At 36.3% G+C, this 19461-nt stretch overlaps 1 protein-coding gene and 1 non-coding gene across 2 annotated transcripts in view; both read left to right on the top strand.

Annotated features, from left to right (window-relative positions):
- Positions 1-19461, top strand: part of Pcdh11x (protocadherin 11 X-linked) — a 625310-nt gene that overhangs the window by 438358 nt on the left and 167491 nt on the right. Inside the window, exon 6 of the mRNA XM_055598246.1 lies at positions 9336-9534. Coding sequence (XP_055454221.1) covers positions 9336-9534 — 199 coding nt within the window. The remainder of the gene's footprint in view (positions 1-9335; positions 9535-19461) is intronic.
- LOC129669870 (U6 spliceosomal RNA) lies at positions 17737-17842 on the top strand. Its single transcript, XR_008719094.1, has one exon. It is a non-coding gene; the product is annotated as a U6 spliceosomal RNA (small nuclear RNA).

The following is a 19461-nucleotide window of genomic DNA, read 5'->3' as shown; positions in this document are numbered from 1 at the left end:
ATAGATAGATAGATAGATAGATAGATAGATAGATAGATAGATAGATAAAATTAAGTAAAAACAAGAATAAAATTAAGTAACCCACAATTGGAAAGTTCTGGTAGAGAATAGACCTTGAAGAAAATTTTAAAAAGGGTCTTCTCTGTCACTTAGAACCTTCAAATAAGACATGTGAGCCGATATATAATAAAGATGGAAATTTTGACATGAGTGTCAAAATAAATTATTTTCACAATTTAGTTTCTATTATGTTGAGTAATTAAAGTCAATTCTGCCAAGAGATTTACCTATGAGAAAATAAAGACATTCTTGAAATCCATAAAGTCTTTTGATTATTATAGAATTCAGGAATTCAAAAGTTTAGAATATGCTTAGTGAGTGGGCCATCACAATATTTTATATGTGAGTTATAAATTATCCTGCTGCATGGTAGTCATTAAAAAGCAACATGAATTCTTATGACTACACATTCTACTAAGAGTTGCATGGAATGATAATGAGAAAGCCCAGAGAAAGGATAATACAGAGTGTATTAGAATTAGAGTCAGGAGCAGGGGAATAACTATATGATAATTTTGAAAACTTTGAGAGGAAGTTCTAATGAGCTCCTCAGAACATTGTACTCAAGAATTACAAAATGAGAATCACATGTTGGCATAACTTGCAGATTATTTGGTGCCAGATTAAACTTTTTAAAATGTCTCTTGTATCATATTACAGAAATGGAACTATAGTATTATGAGGTATAGTGGTTTTTTGCCTGTGAATGCTCAGCTAAGTGTCACCAACATGAACATGCAATGAAAGTTTGATGTGAACTACAAACAAAGCAAGTATACTTCAGGAGTGGCATCCCTTGTGATTTCTCTCAGATTCTAAAAGAACATAGCAAACTATAAAGAGCAGTCATCTATTCAGAAAAAAATTCAAAATTTATATCTATCAGCTAAAATCATTATTACAGTCAATACATTTGCTTTTATTTGTACACCATAGCTTTCTTGATGGGCTGTAAAAATAGATTATTATCTTACTCTAGTGTTATTATATTATATAAATGTAATTGCACACTTATATAGTATATAATATATATATATTTTCACATATATAAAAGAAAAACGTATTTATATTTTTCTTTGATAGACAAATAATATTTATATGTACTTTAGACAAGAAAAATAGATACTTAATTTGAATATTTCTATATTATGAATAGGAACAGAAAATAAGAATAGACAATAAAGATTAATTCATTAAAAAGTAAAGAGTATATCATGGGGGGGAAGATGGATTTGAGCAGCTAAGAGAATCAGAACTAGAGCCACTGCAGTGGACAAAGGAGCATGTCCTTTCCAAGTATGCCCAGTTGTCATGTCACTGGGGGGCTCAGGTCACCACTGGCTATTAAAACTCATGACATGAAGTGACCACTGCTGCTGGTGTTACCGTTCTTGCTGCTTGCCATGTTATGGGGAGGAGAGCACCAGGATGCAAGCTGCCTGGGGCTTCACACATGATTGCCACACCCAGTGTAAAGACAGGTGGCAGTGCCAAGGACAAGGTGGTATACAGCAGTCTGGAACTTATGCAGGTTCTACCCTCAGACAAGCTTCCCAAACTGGTCACCCTGACTCTGAACAACAACAAGATACCTCACATGAAGAATCCTTCATTTTCTAGATTAAGTCTCCTTGAAAGACTTCCATGATCCATGCTGCCACCAGAAACCAAGTTAACGTTCCAGTACCATGTTGATGTCTGTGATCCAGGATGCACAGGGAAACCATATTGATGTCCACAATTCGCACTTTGTTGCATCCAGAAAACATGTTGGGGTCTGTGCTTCCCTTAGAGACCAAATTCAATCTATGATCCAAGCTCCCTACAGAAACAATGTGGAAATCCATGACCAATACTTTTGCCCACTGGCTGCTATGGACAGGGAAGCCTCTTTTGCAGTGAAAATATGATTGTGTAGCTATAACTGAAAACAAGAGACATTGAAGGCTTCTGTGACAACCACCCCCGCCAAAAAAAAAAAGTCCAGACAGGAAGTTATTGAGGAGAGCTCTTAAAATTTTTGATAAAGACACTGAAGTGTAGCGTTTCACAGTTGATGGATTTGCGCATGTAATGGGCAGTGTGGAAGAACTCAGTTTTCATTAAGGAGCAGTCACTGTGAGTTTGATGAAGATCCAGTGAGTATATGAGCAACACAAACAGGACTTGTTGGGTCTCTCTCTCTCTCTCTCTCTCTCTCTCTCTGTCTCTCTATCTCATGCATGCATACATACATACATACACACACACACATAAACATTTTTATGTAATTGCTGACATTTGTTGGACTGCTATAAATTACAAACACAAAAAAACCTATATCCTACTATAAACTCTGAAAGTAGAATTGAGGAAGAACTGAAACACTCAAGAAGTGGTTGAACATTAGATTATTTTATTGTATTTCTTTTGATCAAACAATGAATCATGATCCAATGTTGAGATATTGTCATAACTTAAAAACAGAATAAGCAATACCTGTGATCACTGGGTTTGTTCTGTAGTTGATTCTTCAAATATATATGCATATATGGAAAGGTTTTAAGTGGAATAACTACTTTGCAAAAATGAAGTAGCCATGATGTATTTATACTTTTAAGTGCATTCCAGATGGTCAACAAAAGCAGTGAGATTTAGTCCCTCAAGTTGATCCTTAAACACTCACTTATTCTCTCTCCTCTATACTTTTAAAATTGAATGAATGTTAACATGCATGGCCCCAAAAATACATATTCATTCTAGCACATTCTTTGCAGTTTTATTTGTTTGTTTTTAGTGAATTAAAAGCAAAAAAAAATATGGGATAACACAATTTTATTAAAATTGTCTTGCTATTTTTAGTGTAGGTAAAGAAGTCTTTATATAAAAAGTAATGTCCATAGCCAACATTCCTATCATTTTCCATAATGTTACAGGCTATTCAATGGGGACTTTAGTTCTGTTTATGAGAGATGACTGACTACTTAACCACAGATGTTAAGCTATCAAACTTCTTGTATTTAGGCCAGCAGTGTTTCTTTGTTTCTGTGTTCTATTATTTATTTTAACACTATAAAAGTTTAAATGAAAAAAAACTGTACTTTAATATAATATAAAATTCTGAGTCATGATAAATGGTCTCCTTCTGTCATATATAAATATTTGCATAGTAACAAAATTTAGGATTTTACTTTTTATTTTTATTTTTCTTTATTAATTACACCTTATTCACTTTGTATGCCCCCTGTGGTTCTCTCCCTCCTCCCCGCCCAACCCCTCCCTTCTTCCACACACTGCATGCATGCCCCTCCCCAAGTCCACTGATAGGGGAGGACTTCTTTTCCTTCCTTCTGATCCTAGTCAATTAGGTCTCATCAGGAGTGGCTGCATTGTCTTCTTCTGTGGCCTGGTAATGCTGCTTCCCCTTCAGGGGGAGGTAATTAAAGAGCAGGCCAATCAGTTCATGTCAGAGACAGTCCTTGTTCCTATTACAATGGAACCCACTTGCATACTGAACTGCCATGGGCTACATCTGTGCAGGGGTCTTAGGTTATCTCCATGCATAGTCCTTGGTTGGAATATCAGTCTCAGGAAAGACCCCCGTCTTCAGATTTTTTTGTTCTGTTGCTCTCCTTGTGGAGTTCCTGTCTTCTCCAGATCTTACTGTTTTCCACTTCTTTCCTAAGATTCCCTGCACTCTGCCCAAAGGTTGCCCATAAGTCTCAGCATCTATATTGATAGTCTGCAGGCCAGAGCTTTTCAGAGGTCCTCTGTGTCAGGCTCCTGACTTGTTCCCTCTTTTCTCCTTCTTCTGATGTCCAGCCTCTTTGCCTTTCTGAAAAGGAATTTTAGCAAGAGTCCTCCCTCTTGATTAGTTTCTCTAGGTGTACAGATTTTAGTAGGTTTATCCTATATTATATGTCTATATGAGTGAGGATATACCGTGTGTATCTTTCTGCTTCTGGGATAGCTAACTCAGGATGATCTTTTCCAGATCCCACCATTTACCTGCAAATTTCATGATTTCCTTGCTTTTTATTGCTGAATAATATTCCATTGTGTAGATATATGACAATTTTGAGTTAATTTTGTATCCAGCCACTTTGCTGAAGGTGTTAATTATCTGTAGGAGTTCCCTGGTAGAATTTTTGGGGTCACTCAGGTATACTATCATATCATCTGCAAACAGTGATACTTTGACTTCTTCCTTTCCAATTTGTATCCCATTGATCTCCTTCAATTGTCTTATTGCTCTAGCTAGGACTTCAAGAACAATGTTGAAGAGATATGCAGAGAGTGGACAGCCTTGCCTTGTCCCTGATTTCAGTGGGAATGATTTAAGTTTCTCTCCATTGAGTTTGATGTTGGCTATAGGCTTGCTATATATAGCCTTTACTGTTCAGGTATATGCCTTGTATCCCTGATATCTCCAATACTTTAAACATGAATGGATGTTGGATTTTGTCAAATGCCTTTTCAGCATCTAAGGAGATGATCATGTGGTTTTTCTCCTTCAGTTTGTTTATGTGGTGGATCATCCAAACTCAAAAGTATTTACCTAATTCTCCGCACCTCATGGAACCTTCTCCAAAATAGACCAGATAGTTGGTCACAAAGCAAGCCTCAACAGATACAAGAAGATTGAAATAATCCCTTGTATCCTGTGTGATCACCATGGACGAAAACTGGATCTCAATGACAAAAATAGCAAAAGGCCTACACATACATGGAAACTGAACAACTTGCTTCTAAATGACAGCTGGGTCAGAGAAGAAATAAAGAAAGAAATTAAAGACTTCCTAGAATTCAATGTAAATGAAGTTACAACATACCTAAACTTATGGGACACAATGAAAGCAGTGCTAAGAGGAAAGGTCATAGCACTAAGTGCCTTCAGAAATAATTTTTCTAAATAGGAATTCACTATAAGAAAATAAACTGCTGGGCTTGTTGGAGCACCCCTGTAATTACAGCACTTTGGGAGGCAGAGACAGGTGGATTTCTGAGAGATTGAGAGGTATCTTGATCTACAATACTGCAAAGCAAATCCAGGATGAATCAAAACTACACAGAGAAACCTAGTCTCAAAAAAAAAATACCCAGAAAAGGAAAGAAATTATAGTTTTGTGAAAATCTAGCTTATTTTATGTGCAGTAATATTGATCATGCATGGAGTATTATATTGACTTTAAGTTGCTAACGGTATATGGATTTTATGATGTAATATTTTGTTTATTATTCAACCTACTTTCCAATGTTCTTAATTTATTAAAAAGCTGACAATTATACATCTTCATATGTTTGTTGTAAGGGACCATTAGGTTGCAGGTGTTTTTTCCTCCATCCCCCATAGCTCTGTGGAAATAATTACACATAAGACTCAATTATTATTTTACAAATACCTAGGCCATATAGCTAGGCTGTTCTCTGACTAGCTCATAACTTAAAATAACCCATTTATACTAATTTACATTCTGACATGTGGCTACTAACCTGAGCTCAGGCACCATGTGTCCATATTCCTCACATAGTGCTGTCTGGATTTTGTGAGCCTGGCTCTATCCCAGAATTCCTTCTGCCTGCAGGATGTCCCAACTATTTCCTGCCTCAGCCATAAGCTATATATTTTCTTTAAGCTATATATTTTCAATTGACAAGTTTTGCCTCCATACAATACACAAAAGATTTCTTCAAATTTAGACTTGAAATAATATGTGCAAGTGAGTGAAGTTAAACCTAAAACTATAATGCTTCTAGTTTCTTAGTGATAAAATTGTATAAAATTGCTATGCTCGGTTGACGAATTTAGCATTCTACATCAGGATTCTGCAAACTATGTTTAACAAGGAAAATGATTTCCAAAGATTAAATAGAAATAATTTTTCTATATACATATTTTTATATTTATTACTGGAGAGGACAGGAGCTCCACTAGAAGAGCAACAGAACCAAAATATCTGGGCACAAGAGTCTTTTCTGAGACTGATACTCCAACCAAGGACCATTCCATGCTCAGATTTAGCCCATGCTAGCTCAGTATCCAAGTGAGGTCCCTATTAAGGGGAACAGGGACTGTCTCTGACATAAACTCAATGGCAGGCTCTTTGACCTACCCCACGAGGGGGTTAGTTTCCTTGTGAATCCACAGAGGAGGACAATGCAGCCAGTCCTGATGAGGACTGAAAATCAAGTATTCATATGTGTGTGGCTTTATTTCTGGGTCTTCTATTCGGTTCCATTGATCCTCCTTTCTGTGGAGAGGACAGGAGCTCCACAACGACCAAATATATCTGGGCACAGGGGTCTTTTCTGAGACTGATACTCCACCAAGGACCAGGTATGGATATAACCTAGAACCTCTGCTCGAATGTAGCTTGTGGTAGCTCAGAAAGTAAGGGGAATAGAGACTACTTCTGACAGGAACTCAATGGCAGCCTCTTTGACTTACCCACTCCCCAAGAGAGAAGCAGTCCTGCTAGGCAACAGAGGGGAACTTTGCAGTCAGTCCTGAAGATACCTAATAAAACATGGCTCCCCTAATATTTTTGTCTCTTTATTCCTTTTGTAAAGCTATCCTCTCTTTCATGTGGTTTCTATCCCAATGTATTGCCATCTTGACAGTTTAAGTAGCAGGGCACTTAAAAAGGTTTGTAGACCTGTCCTTCGTTGAGAGTGGGGTGTTGAAGTCTCCCACTATTAATGTGTGGGAATCTATGTGTGGTTTCAGTTTTATTAATGTTTCTTTTACAAATGTGGGTGCTCTTTTATGTGGGGCATAGATGTTCAGAATTGTGATGTCTTTTTGGTGCAGTTTTTCTTTGATGAGTATGAAATAACCTTCCCCATCTCTGTTGATTAATTTTGGTTGAAAATCTGTTTTACTAGATATTAGAATGGCTACTCCTGTTTGCTTCTTGAGTCCATTTGCCTGGGAAACAGTCTTCCAGCCCTTTACCCTCAGGTAACGTCTATCTTTGTGACTTAGGTGTGTTTCTTGTATGCAACAGATTGTTGGGTCTTATTTATGCATCCATGCTGTTACTCTGTGTCTTTTTACTGGAGAATTGGGTCCATTGATGTTGAGGGAGATTAATGACCAGTGGCTGTTAGATCCTTTGATTTTGCTCTTGTTTTGGTAGTGTGTTTGTGTGCTTGGCAACTTTTAGTTTTGCTGGCGTGAAGTTATTTGTTTCCTGTGTTTTTCTGAATGTAATTAGTTTTCCTGGGTTGAATTTTTCCTTCTAGCATCTTCTGCAACACTCGTTTGTGCGTAGGCATTGCTGAAATTTGTTTTTGTCATTGAAAATCTTGTTTTCTTCATCTATGATGACTGGGAGTTTTGCTGGATATGGTAGCCTGGGCTGACATCTGTGTTCTCTTAGGGTCTGCATAATATTTGTCCAGGCTCTTTTGGCTTTCATAGTCTCTGTTGAGAAATCAGGTGTTATTCTGATGGGTTTGCCATTATATGTTACTTGGCCTTTTTCCCTTGTAGCATTTAGTATTCTTTTTTGTCCTGTATACTTACTGTTTTGATTATTATGTGGCAGGAAGATTTTTCTTTTCTGGTCTAATTTATTAGGTGTTCTGTAGGTCTCTTGTATTCTTATAGGCTTCTCCTTTAAATTGTTTTTTTTTTTTCCATGATTTTGTTGAAAATATTTTCTGGCCCTTGGAGGAGGAAATCTTCTTTATCCTTTATTCCTATTATTCTTTGGTTTTGCCTTTTCATGTTGTCTTGGATTTCTTGGATGGTCTGTATTGGGAATTTTTTTGGATTTAACATTTTCTTTTTTATAATTTATTTTTTTATTATTAGTTGCATTTTATTAACTCCGTATCCCAGCTATATCTACTCTCTCATTCCCTCCCAAACCCTCCCTCCATCCCTCATCTCCTCCCAACATTTTCTTTGACAGATACATCGATTTCTTCCATTGTATCTTCCACTCCTGAGATTCTTTTTTCCATCTCTTTTAGTCTATTGGTTATGCTTACCTCTGTAGTTTTTGTTTTCTTCCCTAAGTGCTTCCTCTCCATTATTTCCTCCATTTGTGTTTTCTTTAATGTTCTCAATTCTATCTTCATATCTTGAGATATTTTTTTTTATTTCTTTCACCTGTCTCACTGTTATTTTCCTGTTTTTCCTTTAGTTCCTTCAGCTGTTTATTTGAACATTGCTCTGTTTCTTTTATATCTTTCAGTGATTTATTTCCTCTCTAAAGGCCACAAACTGTTTGGCTGCATCTTCTCATATTTCTTTACAGATGGCCATAATCTGTTTGTCTTTATCTTCCTCCATTCTGTTAACTGAGGAATGGATACAGAAATTATGGTATATTTACACAATGGATTACTACTGTGCTATTAAAAACAAGGAAATCATGAAATTTGCAGGCAAATGGTGGGAACTAGAAAATATCATCCTGAGTAAGGTATCCAAGAAGCAGAAAGACACACATGGTATATACTCAATTATAAGTGGATATTAGAAATATAATATAGGATAAACATACTAAAATCTGTACACCTACAGAAGCTAAGAAGGAGGACCCTGTGTAAGATGATCACTCCTCATGCCCAAAGGCAAAAGGGACATCTAAAGAGGGAGAAAATAGGAAACAGGACATGAGCCTACCACAGAGGGCCTCTGAAAAACTCTACCCAACAGTGTATCAAAGCAGATGCTGAGACTCATTGCCAAACTTTAGGCAGAGTGCAGGGAATCTTATGAAAAAAAGGGAGAGATAGAAAGATCTAAAGATGACAGGATCTCCAAAAGGAGAGCAACAGAACCAGGAAATCAGTTCCAGGGGTCTTTTCTGAGACTGATACTCTAACCAAGGACTATGCATGGAGATAACCTAGAACCCCTGCACAGATGTAGCCCATGGCAGTTCAGTCTCCAAGTGCTTCCCTAGTAATGGGAAGAGGGACTGTCTCTGACATGAAGTCAGTAGCTGGCTCTTTGATCACCTCCCAGTTGTGGGGGAGCAGCCGTACAAGGCTACAGAGGAAGACAATGTAGCCAGTCCTTATGAAACCAAATAGGCTAGGGTTGGATGGAAGGGGAGGAGGACTTCCCCTATCTGTTTAGAAATATAATAGAGGCAACTCAGGTGCCAGGTGAAACTGGTTTAACATAGATATGCCTTTTCATAAATGCCTGAAATTGTTCACACAGCAGATAATTTTATGTGGGTTTACCAGACACCTGAAATAATGTTTTGTAAATTGGATCCACTAAGAAATTGTTCATAATATTGCTGAAATTGTACAATCTTTTTTCCTTTCAGTCTCAGCGGCGTGTTACATTTCACCTTCCAGAAGGCTCTCAGGAAAGCATCAGTGATGGTGGATTGGGAGACCATGATTCAGGCAGCCTTCCCAGCCTATCCCATGCCCTACCTCTTGGCTATCCTCAGGAAGAGTACTTTGATCATGCTGCACCAAACAACCGCACTGAAGGAGATGGCAACTCTGATCCTGAATCTAGTAAGTGATTCTTTCCTAGTTCCTTATTAAAAATAGATTAATTGTGTTTTCAAATCACATTTTTATAACTTTAGCTATATTGGTCAAATAATTTTGCTGCTGTGACCAATAGCGTATTTTTAGAGGTAAATCTATTTAATGAGTGACATATATAAAGCACATGATAATATTTGAAATATAGGATTGCCAGTACTCTACTTAAAATTTACTATGAAGGTTATAACAGTCATTTTTTAGGCACATGTAGGAATTTTCAATTTTGCATACCTTTATATACAGCCTTTATTTACACAGTAATAAGCAATTACATTATTTTATTATATCATTTATTATTCCTTTGTATTATAATAAAGCTAAAATTATTTCCATATAATTCAGGAGAATTAAGAATTCTAGCTATTTAAAAAATAAAAAAAATTAATTTAAAAAAAGAATTCTGGCCCCAATGAAGGAAAAATTAGTCTGAGGACCTCAATAATACACTATCATCACATTCCTTTTTCATATCATTGTTTAGAAGTCTTACTGTTATTCAAGAAGCTGTTTACAATTGATACCTACTGGGAAAGGAAAAATTAGTTATAGCCTGTAAAACAGACTGTATATATCAACCATGCTGCAGGGTAGGCTCTATGCCAAGAAATAGTTAGGCAGCACAGAACTAACTCCATGGTTTTTATTCTTTGTTTGTTTGGTTTTTGCCTGTGTGTGTGTATGATTTTGTTTTGTTTCTGTATGTTGATTTTTTTTTTTTGCTTCACTGGTTAAAATGTTTTGAATATAATATTTAAAATATTTTCTACCTTACTTTTAAAAAACTATGTCCTGGTATTTTATTTTGCACTGATCTTGAGATTGGTGGAAATATTAGTTTATGCTACATTAAACATTAGAGATTTATTAAAACTACTTGCATATGAAGCAGTATAGATGGAGTATATGAGGCATTATAGATGCCTCATAATGAATGTAATTTTTTTTAATCTTTTATTTATTTTTTATTAATTACACTTTATTCATTTTGTATCCCCCCATAAGCCCCTCCCTCCTCCCCTGCCAATCCCACCCTCCCTCCCCTTTCTGCATGCATGTAACTCCCCAAGTCCACTGATAGGGGAGGTCCTCCTCTCCTTCTTTCTGATCTTAGTCTATCAGTTCTCATCAAAAGTGGCTGCATTGTCCTCTACTGTGGCCTGGTAAGGCTGCTCCAGGACTATTTGTGGAGATGACCTGGAACCCCTGCACAGGTGTAGCCCATGGCAGTTCAGTGTCCAAGTGGGTTACATAGTAATGGGAAGAGGGACTGCCTCTGACATAATCTGAATGAATGTAATTTTACCATTAAGTTTAAATCATTGTACTGGCATATTATAAATTGGCTGGTTATGATTAATATTAATGTTCCCTTGGTACTAATATGTTGAAATATTCCTAAAGAGACTGAAACTGCTCTGTAGTTTACTAGACCACTTATGTTCATGGTATTTTTCCAAAGGTTAAGGAGAGAAACAGTGCCAGTAATAGAATCAGATGTTAAGGTTGTCTTAGATTTCATGAGTGTCAGAACAACCTGAGCTAAATGAAACCGTGCGTATAAAAAATGAAGAACCACATATCATAGTTTAAAAAATGTATTTTTATCTCTGACAAAAATTTATTTATTAATTTTTTTCCTTTACTCATACCTTGTGCATCTACTAATAGAGAAAAATATATGAAGTGCCAAGGCAATATATGCATATATATGTTCTACATTTAAACTAAATAAATTTTGTCCTTAAAAATATATGTCCGCTATACATCTTAAGTTATCACATCTGTTGGCATTCATTTTTCTTTCACTAAATGGTTTTCCTCAGCACTCTAATATAGTACTAATTAATTCACAGAAAAGAAGTAATTAATCTTTCCTTTACATACATTTTGATTGATCTTCTATTATAACCTAATTAATTGGTGTAAGAAATGAGAGACTAATTAGAGTGACTAGAATACTTTTTAGAGATCTGTAAAACTTGTCTTGATTGGCTAAAACTCTGGAATTGACTATGACAAAAGTAATTATCCTTTGAATATTTCATTATTTGCACATCTAATTCTAAAGATTAACAACTGGTAAAGTAAACAAATAAATAAATAAGCAAACTGTATGAAAACTTAAAAAGATCCTTTAGTAATATATCACTAAAATATACCTCTGTCTTTTAAAAAAATTAATTATTTAAAAATTGTCTCACTTTGTATCTTGGTTGTAATACCCTCCCTCATCTCCTTCTGCTAAGACCCTCCCTTGCTCTTCCTCCTCTATTCTTCCTTAGTCCACTGATAGGGGAAGTCCTCTTCCCCTACTGTCTGATCCTAACCTATCAGGTCCCATCAGGACTACATGGATCCTCTTCCTCTGTGGGCTGGCTAGGTTACCCCACCAGGGAGAAGTGATCAAGGAACAGACAACTGCATTCAGGTCAGACTGTCTCTTCTCCCCTCACTAGGGAACCAACATAGAGACTGAACAGCCAATGGGCTACATCTGAGCAAAGAGTTTAGGTCCTCTCTATGCATGGTCTTTGGTTGATGCATCAGTCTCTGAAGTTCCAACTGGGCTGAGTTACCATTTTTTTGGCTTTTTTTTGGTTCTCCTTGTGTGACTCCTGTCCCCTCTGTGTCCTTCTTCTATAAGACACCCAACTATCTGTCCAAAGTTCAGCTTTGAGTCTCTGCATCCACTTCCATTCCCTGCTGGGCAGAGTCTTTTAAAGCGCATTTGTGATAGGTTCCCATCCTGTTCTCTGTCTACTATGACTTCACCTGTCTATCCTTTTTTAACTTGTGAATGAGAATTAAGCTTCTTCTCTAGGATCCTCCTTGTTGTTTATCCTGTTTAGTTCTGGAGATTATATTGTTTAACCTATATTTTAGGCTAATATCCGCTTATAAGTGAGTATATACATTGTGTGTCTTTCTGCTTCTGGGTTACCTCACTCAGGATGATCATTTTTAGTTCTTTCCATTTGCCTGGAAATGTCATGATTTCTTGATGTTTAATAGCTGAAGAGTATACCATTGGGAAAATGTAACACAATTTATGTATTGATTCTTCAGTTGAGTGGAATCTAGGTTTTTTTCTAGATTCTGGCTTTCATGAATAAAGCTGCTGGGAACACAGTTGAGCAAATGTCTTTGTTGTATGGTTGAGCATCTTTCAGATATATACCCAGGAGAGGTATATATGGATCTTGAGATAGCACTACTCTGGGGTTTTAATTTTTCCATATGAAGTTGAGAATTGTTCTTTCAAGGTCTGTAAAGAATTGTGCTGGTATTTTGATTGGCATTGCATTGAATCTGTAGATTGTTTTTGGTAGGAGGACTGTTTTTACTATGTTAATCCTACCAATCCGTGAGCATGGGAGATCCTCCCATCTTCTGATTTCTTTTTAATTTCTTTCTTCAGAGACTTGAAATGTCTTTCATAGAAGTCTTTCACTTGCTTGGTTAGAATTACACAAAGGTACTTTATGTTGTTTGTGGCTTTGGTGAAGGGTGTTGCTTCCATGATTTCTTTCTCAGCAGATTTATATTTTTTATACATAAGGGCTGCTGGTTTTTTTGAGTTAATTTTGTATACAGCTTGCTGAAGGTGTTTATAAGCTGTAGTAGTTCTCTAGTTGAATTTTTGTGGTCACTCATGTACACTCTCATATCATCTGTAAATAGTGATATTTTGACGTCTTCCTTTCCAATTTTGTATTCCCTTTATCTCCTTTATTTGTCTTATTGCTCTAGCCAGTACTTCCAATATTATTTTGAAGAGATACAGATAGAAAGGGCAGCTTTGCTGTTTCTCTGATTTCAATGGGATTGATTTAAATTTCTCTCCATTTAGTTTGATGTTGCCTATAGGTTTGCTATAAATTACCATTAGTATATTTATTGCTGTATATTGCCTTTACTATGTTTCCTTCTATCCCTGATTTCTACTTTATACATGAATAGGTTTTGGATTTTGTCAAATGCTTTTTCGGCGTCTAACGCAATGACCATGTTTTTTGTTCCAGTATATATATATGATGGATAACATTAATGGATTTCCATATACTGAACCAATCCTGCATACCTGTGGTGAAGCCTTCTTGCTCTCATTAGAGAGATTGGTCCAAGATTCCCTTTCTTTGTTGGGTCTTTGTGTGGATTAGATATCAAGGAAGTCTTTAATTTCTTTTTTACTTCTTCCAGACTCAGCTGTCATTGAGTAGAGAGTTGATTAGTTTCCATGACTGTGTAGGCTTTTTGTTACTTCTGTTATTGTTGAAGTCTAGTTTTAGATCTTAGTTGTCTGATATAATACATGGGATTATTTCAATCTTTTTATATCTGTTGCATCTTGCTTTTTGCTTGGCTATATAGTCAATTTTGGAGAGGACCCCATAGGTGCTGAGAAAAAGATAGACTTTTATGATTGAGTGAAAAGTTCTGTAGACATCTATTAAGTCCATTTGATTTAAGAACTCTGTGAGTGTCATGATTCTCTTTTTAGCTTCTGTCTTTATGATCTTAATTTGTAAGAGTAGGGTGTTGAGGTCTCCCACTATTAAGGTATTGGGGTCAGTTTGTGATTTAAGCTTTAATAAAGTTTTTTTTTTTCAAATACAGAAGCTCTTGTGTATGGGGCATAGATGTTTAAGACAGTGATGTATTCCTGGTGGAGTTTTCCTTTAATGACAATGAAGTGTCCCTCCCCATATCTTTTGATTAATTTTGGTTGAAAGTCTATTTTATTAGATATTAAGATGGCTAGTCCAGCTTGCTTCTTGCATCTGTTTGCTGGGAATACTTTTTTCCAGCTCTTTATTCTGAAGTAGTATGTATCTTTGATGCAGAGATGTTTCTTACATGCAGCAGAATGTTGGATCCTGTTTCTACAACCATTCTGTTAGTCTATGTCTTTTTCTAGGAGAGTTGAGTCCATTAATGTCGATAGATATTAATAATCAATGATTGTTAGCTTCTTTTATTGTTGAATTGGAGGTAATTGTGTGTTTGTGTGTTCATTTCCTTTTTTGTAGCGAAGGTATCTTTATCGTATATTTTCGTGTGTGTAGTTCATCTCATTGGGTTGAAGTTTTCCTTCCAGTAGGGTTGCGTCACTGTGTACCTATTTTATAAATTTAGTTCTGTCATGGAATAATTTTTTCTCCATCTATGTTGATTGAAAATATTACTGCAAATAGATGTCTGGGTTGGCATCTGCAGTCTTTTTGTCTCTTCTTATTATTCTTAAGTTTCTTCTTTTCATGGTACCCTTGCTTTCTTAGATGTTTTTTGTCAGGAACTTTTCTGTTCTTATGTTTTCTTGGAAAGATATATGGATTTCTATAATTGTATCTCTAGAGCCTGATATCTCTCCTCTGTCTCTTATATTCTATTGCTGATGATTACCTGTGTGGTTTTTCATCTCTTCTCTAAGTTCTCCATCTCCATGGTTTAAAATGTACCTCTCTCTAATAAAATATATTAGGTATTTAAGTTGATAACTCAAAAGCAGAGTAAAAACCCACAAATAATTTCACAATCCATTTTTGTTATACTTGTACTTCAGGGATAGAGATGAACTAGAGGACTTATTATAGTCATTCATCTAAGATATCAAGGAGAAATTATGATTCAGTTAAAATAAAACATATTTATTTATATATTGAGGAGATAATAACACATTTCCAGAACATTCCAACAATTTTCTAATGAAAAATTTTGTAATTTTTACCCATATATTGTAGGCTCAATAGGTATTTATCCCCTTTAATTCCTGTGAGACAAGACTGTTTCCAATGTCCATCCCCTTTGTCTTTCTAGATGAAGATTCATCATCTTACCCCTGGATCTCTTTCTTGTTTATCTTCTTTAGGTGTACATATTTTAGTATGTTTATCCTATTTTAGGTCTATGTAAATGAGGATATACCATGTGTGTCTTTCTGATTTTGGAATACCTCACTCAGGATTATTTTTTCTAGATCACACCATTGGCTTGCAAATTTCATGATTTCCTCTTTTTTGATTGCTGAGTAATATTCCATTGTGTAAAAATACCACAATTTCTATATCCATTCCTCCATTGATGGACATCTGGGTTGTTTCCAGGTTCTGGCTATTACGAATAAAGCTGCTACAAAATGGTTGAGCAAATGTCCTTGTTGTGTACTTGAACATAGGAGTGGTATAGCTGGATCTTGAGGAAGCGCTATTCCTAGTTGTCTGAGAAATTGCCAGATTGATTTCCAGAGTGGTTGTACAAGTTTACATTCCCACCAGCATTGTAGGAGGGTTCCCCTTTCTCCACAACCTCTCCAGCATGTGTTGTCTCTTGAGTTTTTGATCTTGGCCATTCTGATGCGTGTAAGGTGAAATCTCAGGTTCGTTTTGATTTGCATCTCTCTGATGTCTAGGAATGTTGAATATCTCCTTATGTGTTTCTCTGCCATTCTATATTCTTCTTCAGAGAATTCTCTGTTTAGTTCTATACCCCATTTTTTAATTGGGTTACTTGAATTATTGCCTTTTAACTTCTTTAGTTCTTTGCACCACCTAAATGCCAATTAGTTAAGCTGATTATTACTACAGTGGGCCATATGCAAATGTCTTCTTATTGAAAATGACTAGATTTAAGAATTTTCAAAGTACAGTAGAATGAAAATATCATGCATTCAGAGAAAATATAAATCCAATTTTGAATTTTGACCACTTTCTGGGTAGAGATAATGTGGTATGAGTCCCCAGAGAACAGTAATAAGTCATTCTATTTCATGGCAAATATACCCATATTCTATTGTCTAGTATATTGCTAATATACAATTTTGGTAGGTTACATATAAGGTTACTAAATATATTTGTGAAAGAATATTTGCATCTAATAGGTGCTCATAGTGATGTGGGTCGATTCATAAATCAAGGAGCACCTGTTTCTGAAAATTTTATTGGTAGTCTACAGTAATGCCAGACCATGGAGGAACATGTAATTTAAATCTGTTCATCAATTGTGAGATACTTCAAACTATCTGTCCACCAGTATTTCTAAGTGGTGATATGACTATAAGTGATATTTGTTACTAGAATAAAGTGACTAAGCATGGTGATTCAGAAGCATAAAGACACACATTGTATATACTCACTTATAAGTGGATATTAGACATATAATATAGGACAAACATACCAAATTCTGTACAGATAAGGATGCTGGGCAAAATGAGGACCTTGGGTAAGATAATTAATCCACACCCAAATAGGCAAATGGGACAGACTTTGGAAGAGGGAGGAAACAGGCAACAGGATAGGAAGCTACCACAAAGGGCCTCTGAAAGACTCTACCAAGCATTGTATCAGAGCAGATGCTGATACCCATAGCCAAACTTTGGGCAGAGTGCAGGGAATCTCATAAAAGAAGTGGAAGATAGAAAGACCTCTAGGGGACGGTAGCTTCACACGAAGAACATCAGAACCAAAAAATCTGAGCACAGGGGTCTTTTCTGAGACTGATCAACAGTCTCAGACCAACAAAGGACCATTCATGGATATAACCTAGAACCCCTGATCAGATATGTCCAATGGCAGCTCAGTTTTCATCTGGGTTCCCTAGTAACTGGAAGAGGGATTGTCTCTGACATGAATTCAGTGGCTGGCTTTTTTATCACCTCCCCCAGAAGTGGTAACATCTTTACCTGACCAGAGAGGAAGACAATGCAGCCAGTGCTGGTGAGACCTGATAGGCTAGGGTCAGAGTAAAGGGGTGGAGGACTTTCCCTATCAGTGGACTTGGAGAGGGGTATGAAAGGAGATGAAGGGGGGGGAGGGTAAGATTGGGAGGGAATGAGGAAGGAGGCTACAGCTGGAATACAAATTGAATAAACTATAATTAATAAAAAATAAATATTAAAAATAAAAAAGAATTAAAATAAAAATAGAATTGTAGCTTTCATTCCCACATTCATCCATGAATCATGGGAAATGGACATATGGGAGGAAAAGTGAGCATAGCAACAGGTGATGTTACACCAAACCCCACTGAAACCAACACACAGCAAGACAAGAGCCAGCCAAGGAGATAATCTGATATCCAGATGCCACTGCTGGAAAAAAAAAATCATTTCAAATCTTGGCAAATATTTCTTGCATCTGTCAAGTTCACCACATAAAAGACTATAGATTGGTGCTCGCTTCGGCAGCACATATACTAAAATTGGAACGATACAGAGAAGATTAGCTGGCCCCTGCGCAAGGATGACACGCAAATTCGTGAAGCGTTCCATATTTTTACACTTCAATTCACTAGATATACAAGAAAACGACCTCAAAACTATGTTTCTCCAGCTATTAGAGGCCCATAAAGATGAAATGAACAAAGCCCTCAGAGAAATAACCAAAGAAATCGAGACTAACCAAGAGGAAACAAATCGTGCTCTCAGAGAAATGACCACGAAAATTGAGGCAAACAGAGAAGAAATGCACAAAGCTCTCAAAGAGATGTCCACACAAATGAAGGCAACTAAAGAAGAAATAAACAAAGCTCTCATAGAAATACAGGTAATTATAACCAAAGAAGTAGAGGCACAATTAGTGATCCATAGAGAGGAAACAGACAAAAAAATAGAAGCTATCATTGAAAAGCAGGAGTCCACATTCAAACAGATGAAGGAAATAGTGCAAGACATGAAAACAGAATTAGAATCAATAAAGAAAACACAAATAGAGAAAAACCAGGAGCGGGAGAACATAGAGAAAAGAGCAGGAACTACAAAGGTAAGCATCACCAACAGAATACAAGAGATGGAAGAAAGAATCTCAGGAGCCGAAGATACACTTGCAGAAATTGACATGTCTCTCAAAGAAAAAATAAAATCAGAAAAGTTCCAAACACAAAACATCCAAGAAATCAAGGACACCATGAAAAGACAAAACCTAAGAATAATAGGAGTAGAAGAAAAAGAAGACATCAGGCTCAAAGGTCCGGAAAATATTTTCAAGAAAATTATAGAAGAAAACTTTCCCAACTTAAAGAAGGAGATGGCCATAAACATACAAGAGGCTTACAGAACACCAAGTAGACTAGATCAGAAAAGAAATTCTACATGTCACATCATAGTCAAAACACTGAAACTACAAAACAAAGAAAAAAATTCTAAAAGCAGCAAGGGAAAAAGGCCAAGTAGCATATGAAGGTAAACCTATCAGAATCACACCAGATTTCTCAACAGAAATTATGAAAGGCAGAAGGGCCTGGACAGAAATCATACAGTCCTTAAGGGACCACAGATTCCAACCCAGACTACTATACCCAGCTAAACTTTCAATCAACATAGACGGAGAATTCAAGATATTCCAAGACAAAACCAAATTTAAACAATATCTACATAGTAACCCAGCTCTACAGAAGTTACTAGAAGGGAAACTCCAAACTAAAGAAAACAACTACATCTAAGGAAACAGAGGAAATAGATAACTACACAACAAAAAAACCAAAAGAAGACAAGCAATGAAACTCAGTGACACCACCAACACCACGTCTAAAGTAAGTAACAATTGTTGGTCACTAGTTTCTATCAACATCAACAGACTCAACTCCCCAATTAAAAGACACAGACTAACAGAATGGTTGCGGAAACAGGATCCATCATTCTGTTGCATCCAAGAAACACACCTATGCAACAAAGATAAACACTACCTCAGAGTAAAGGGCTGGAAAAATGTCTTTCAAGCAAATGGTTCCAGAAAATAAGTTGGAGTAGCCATCCTAATATCCAATAAAATAGACTTTCAACCCAAGTTAATAAAAAAAGATAAGGAGGGGCACTATATTCTCATCAAAGGAAAAATCCACCAAGAGGACATCACAATTTTGAATATCTATGCCCCAAATACAAGAGCACCTACATTC

This window comes from Psammomys obesus, unplaced genomic scaffold, assembly GCF_907164565.1.
Source record: "Psammomys obesus unplaced genomic scaffold, mPsaObe1.curated_primary_1811, whole genome shotgun sequence".
Lineage (NCBI taxonomy): Eukaryota > Metazoa > Chordata > Mammalia > Rodentia > Muridae > Psammomys > Psammomys obesus.
Note: the sequence above shows the minus strand (reverse complement) of the source record. Positions and strands in the feature narration are given on the sequence as shown.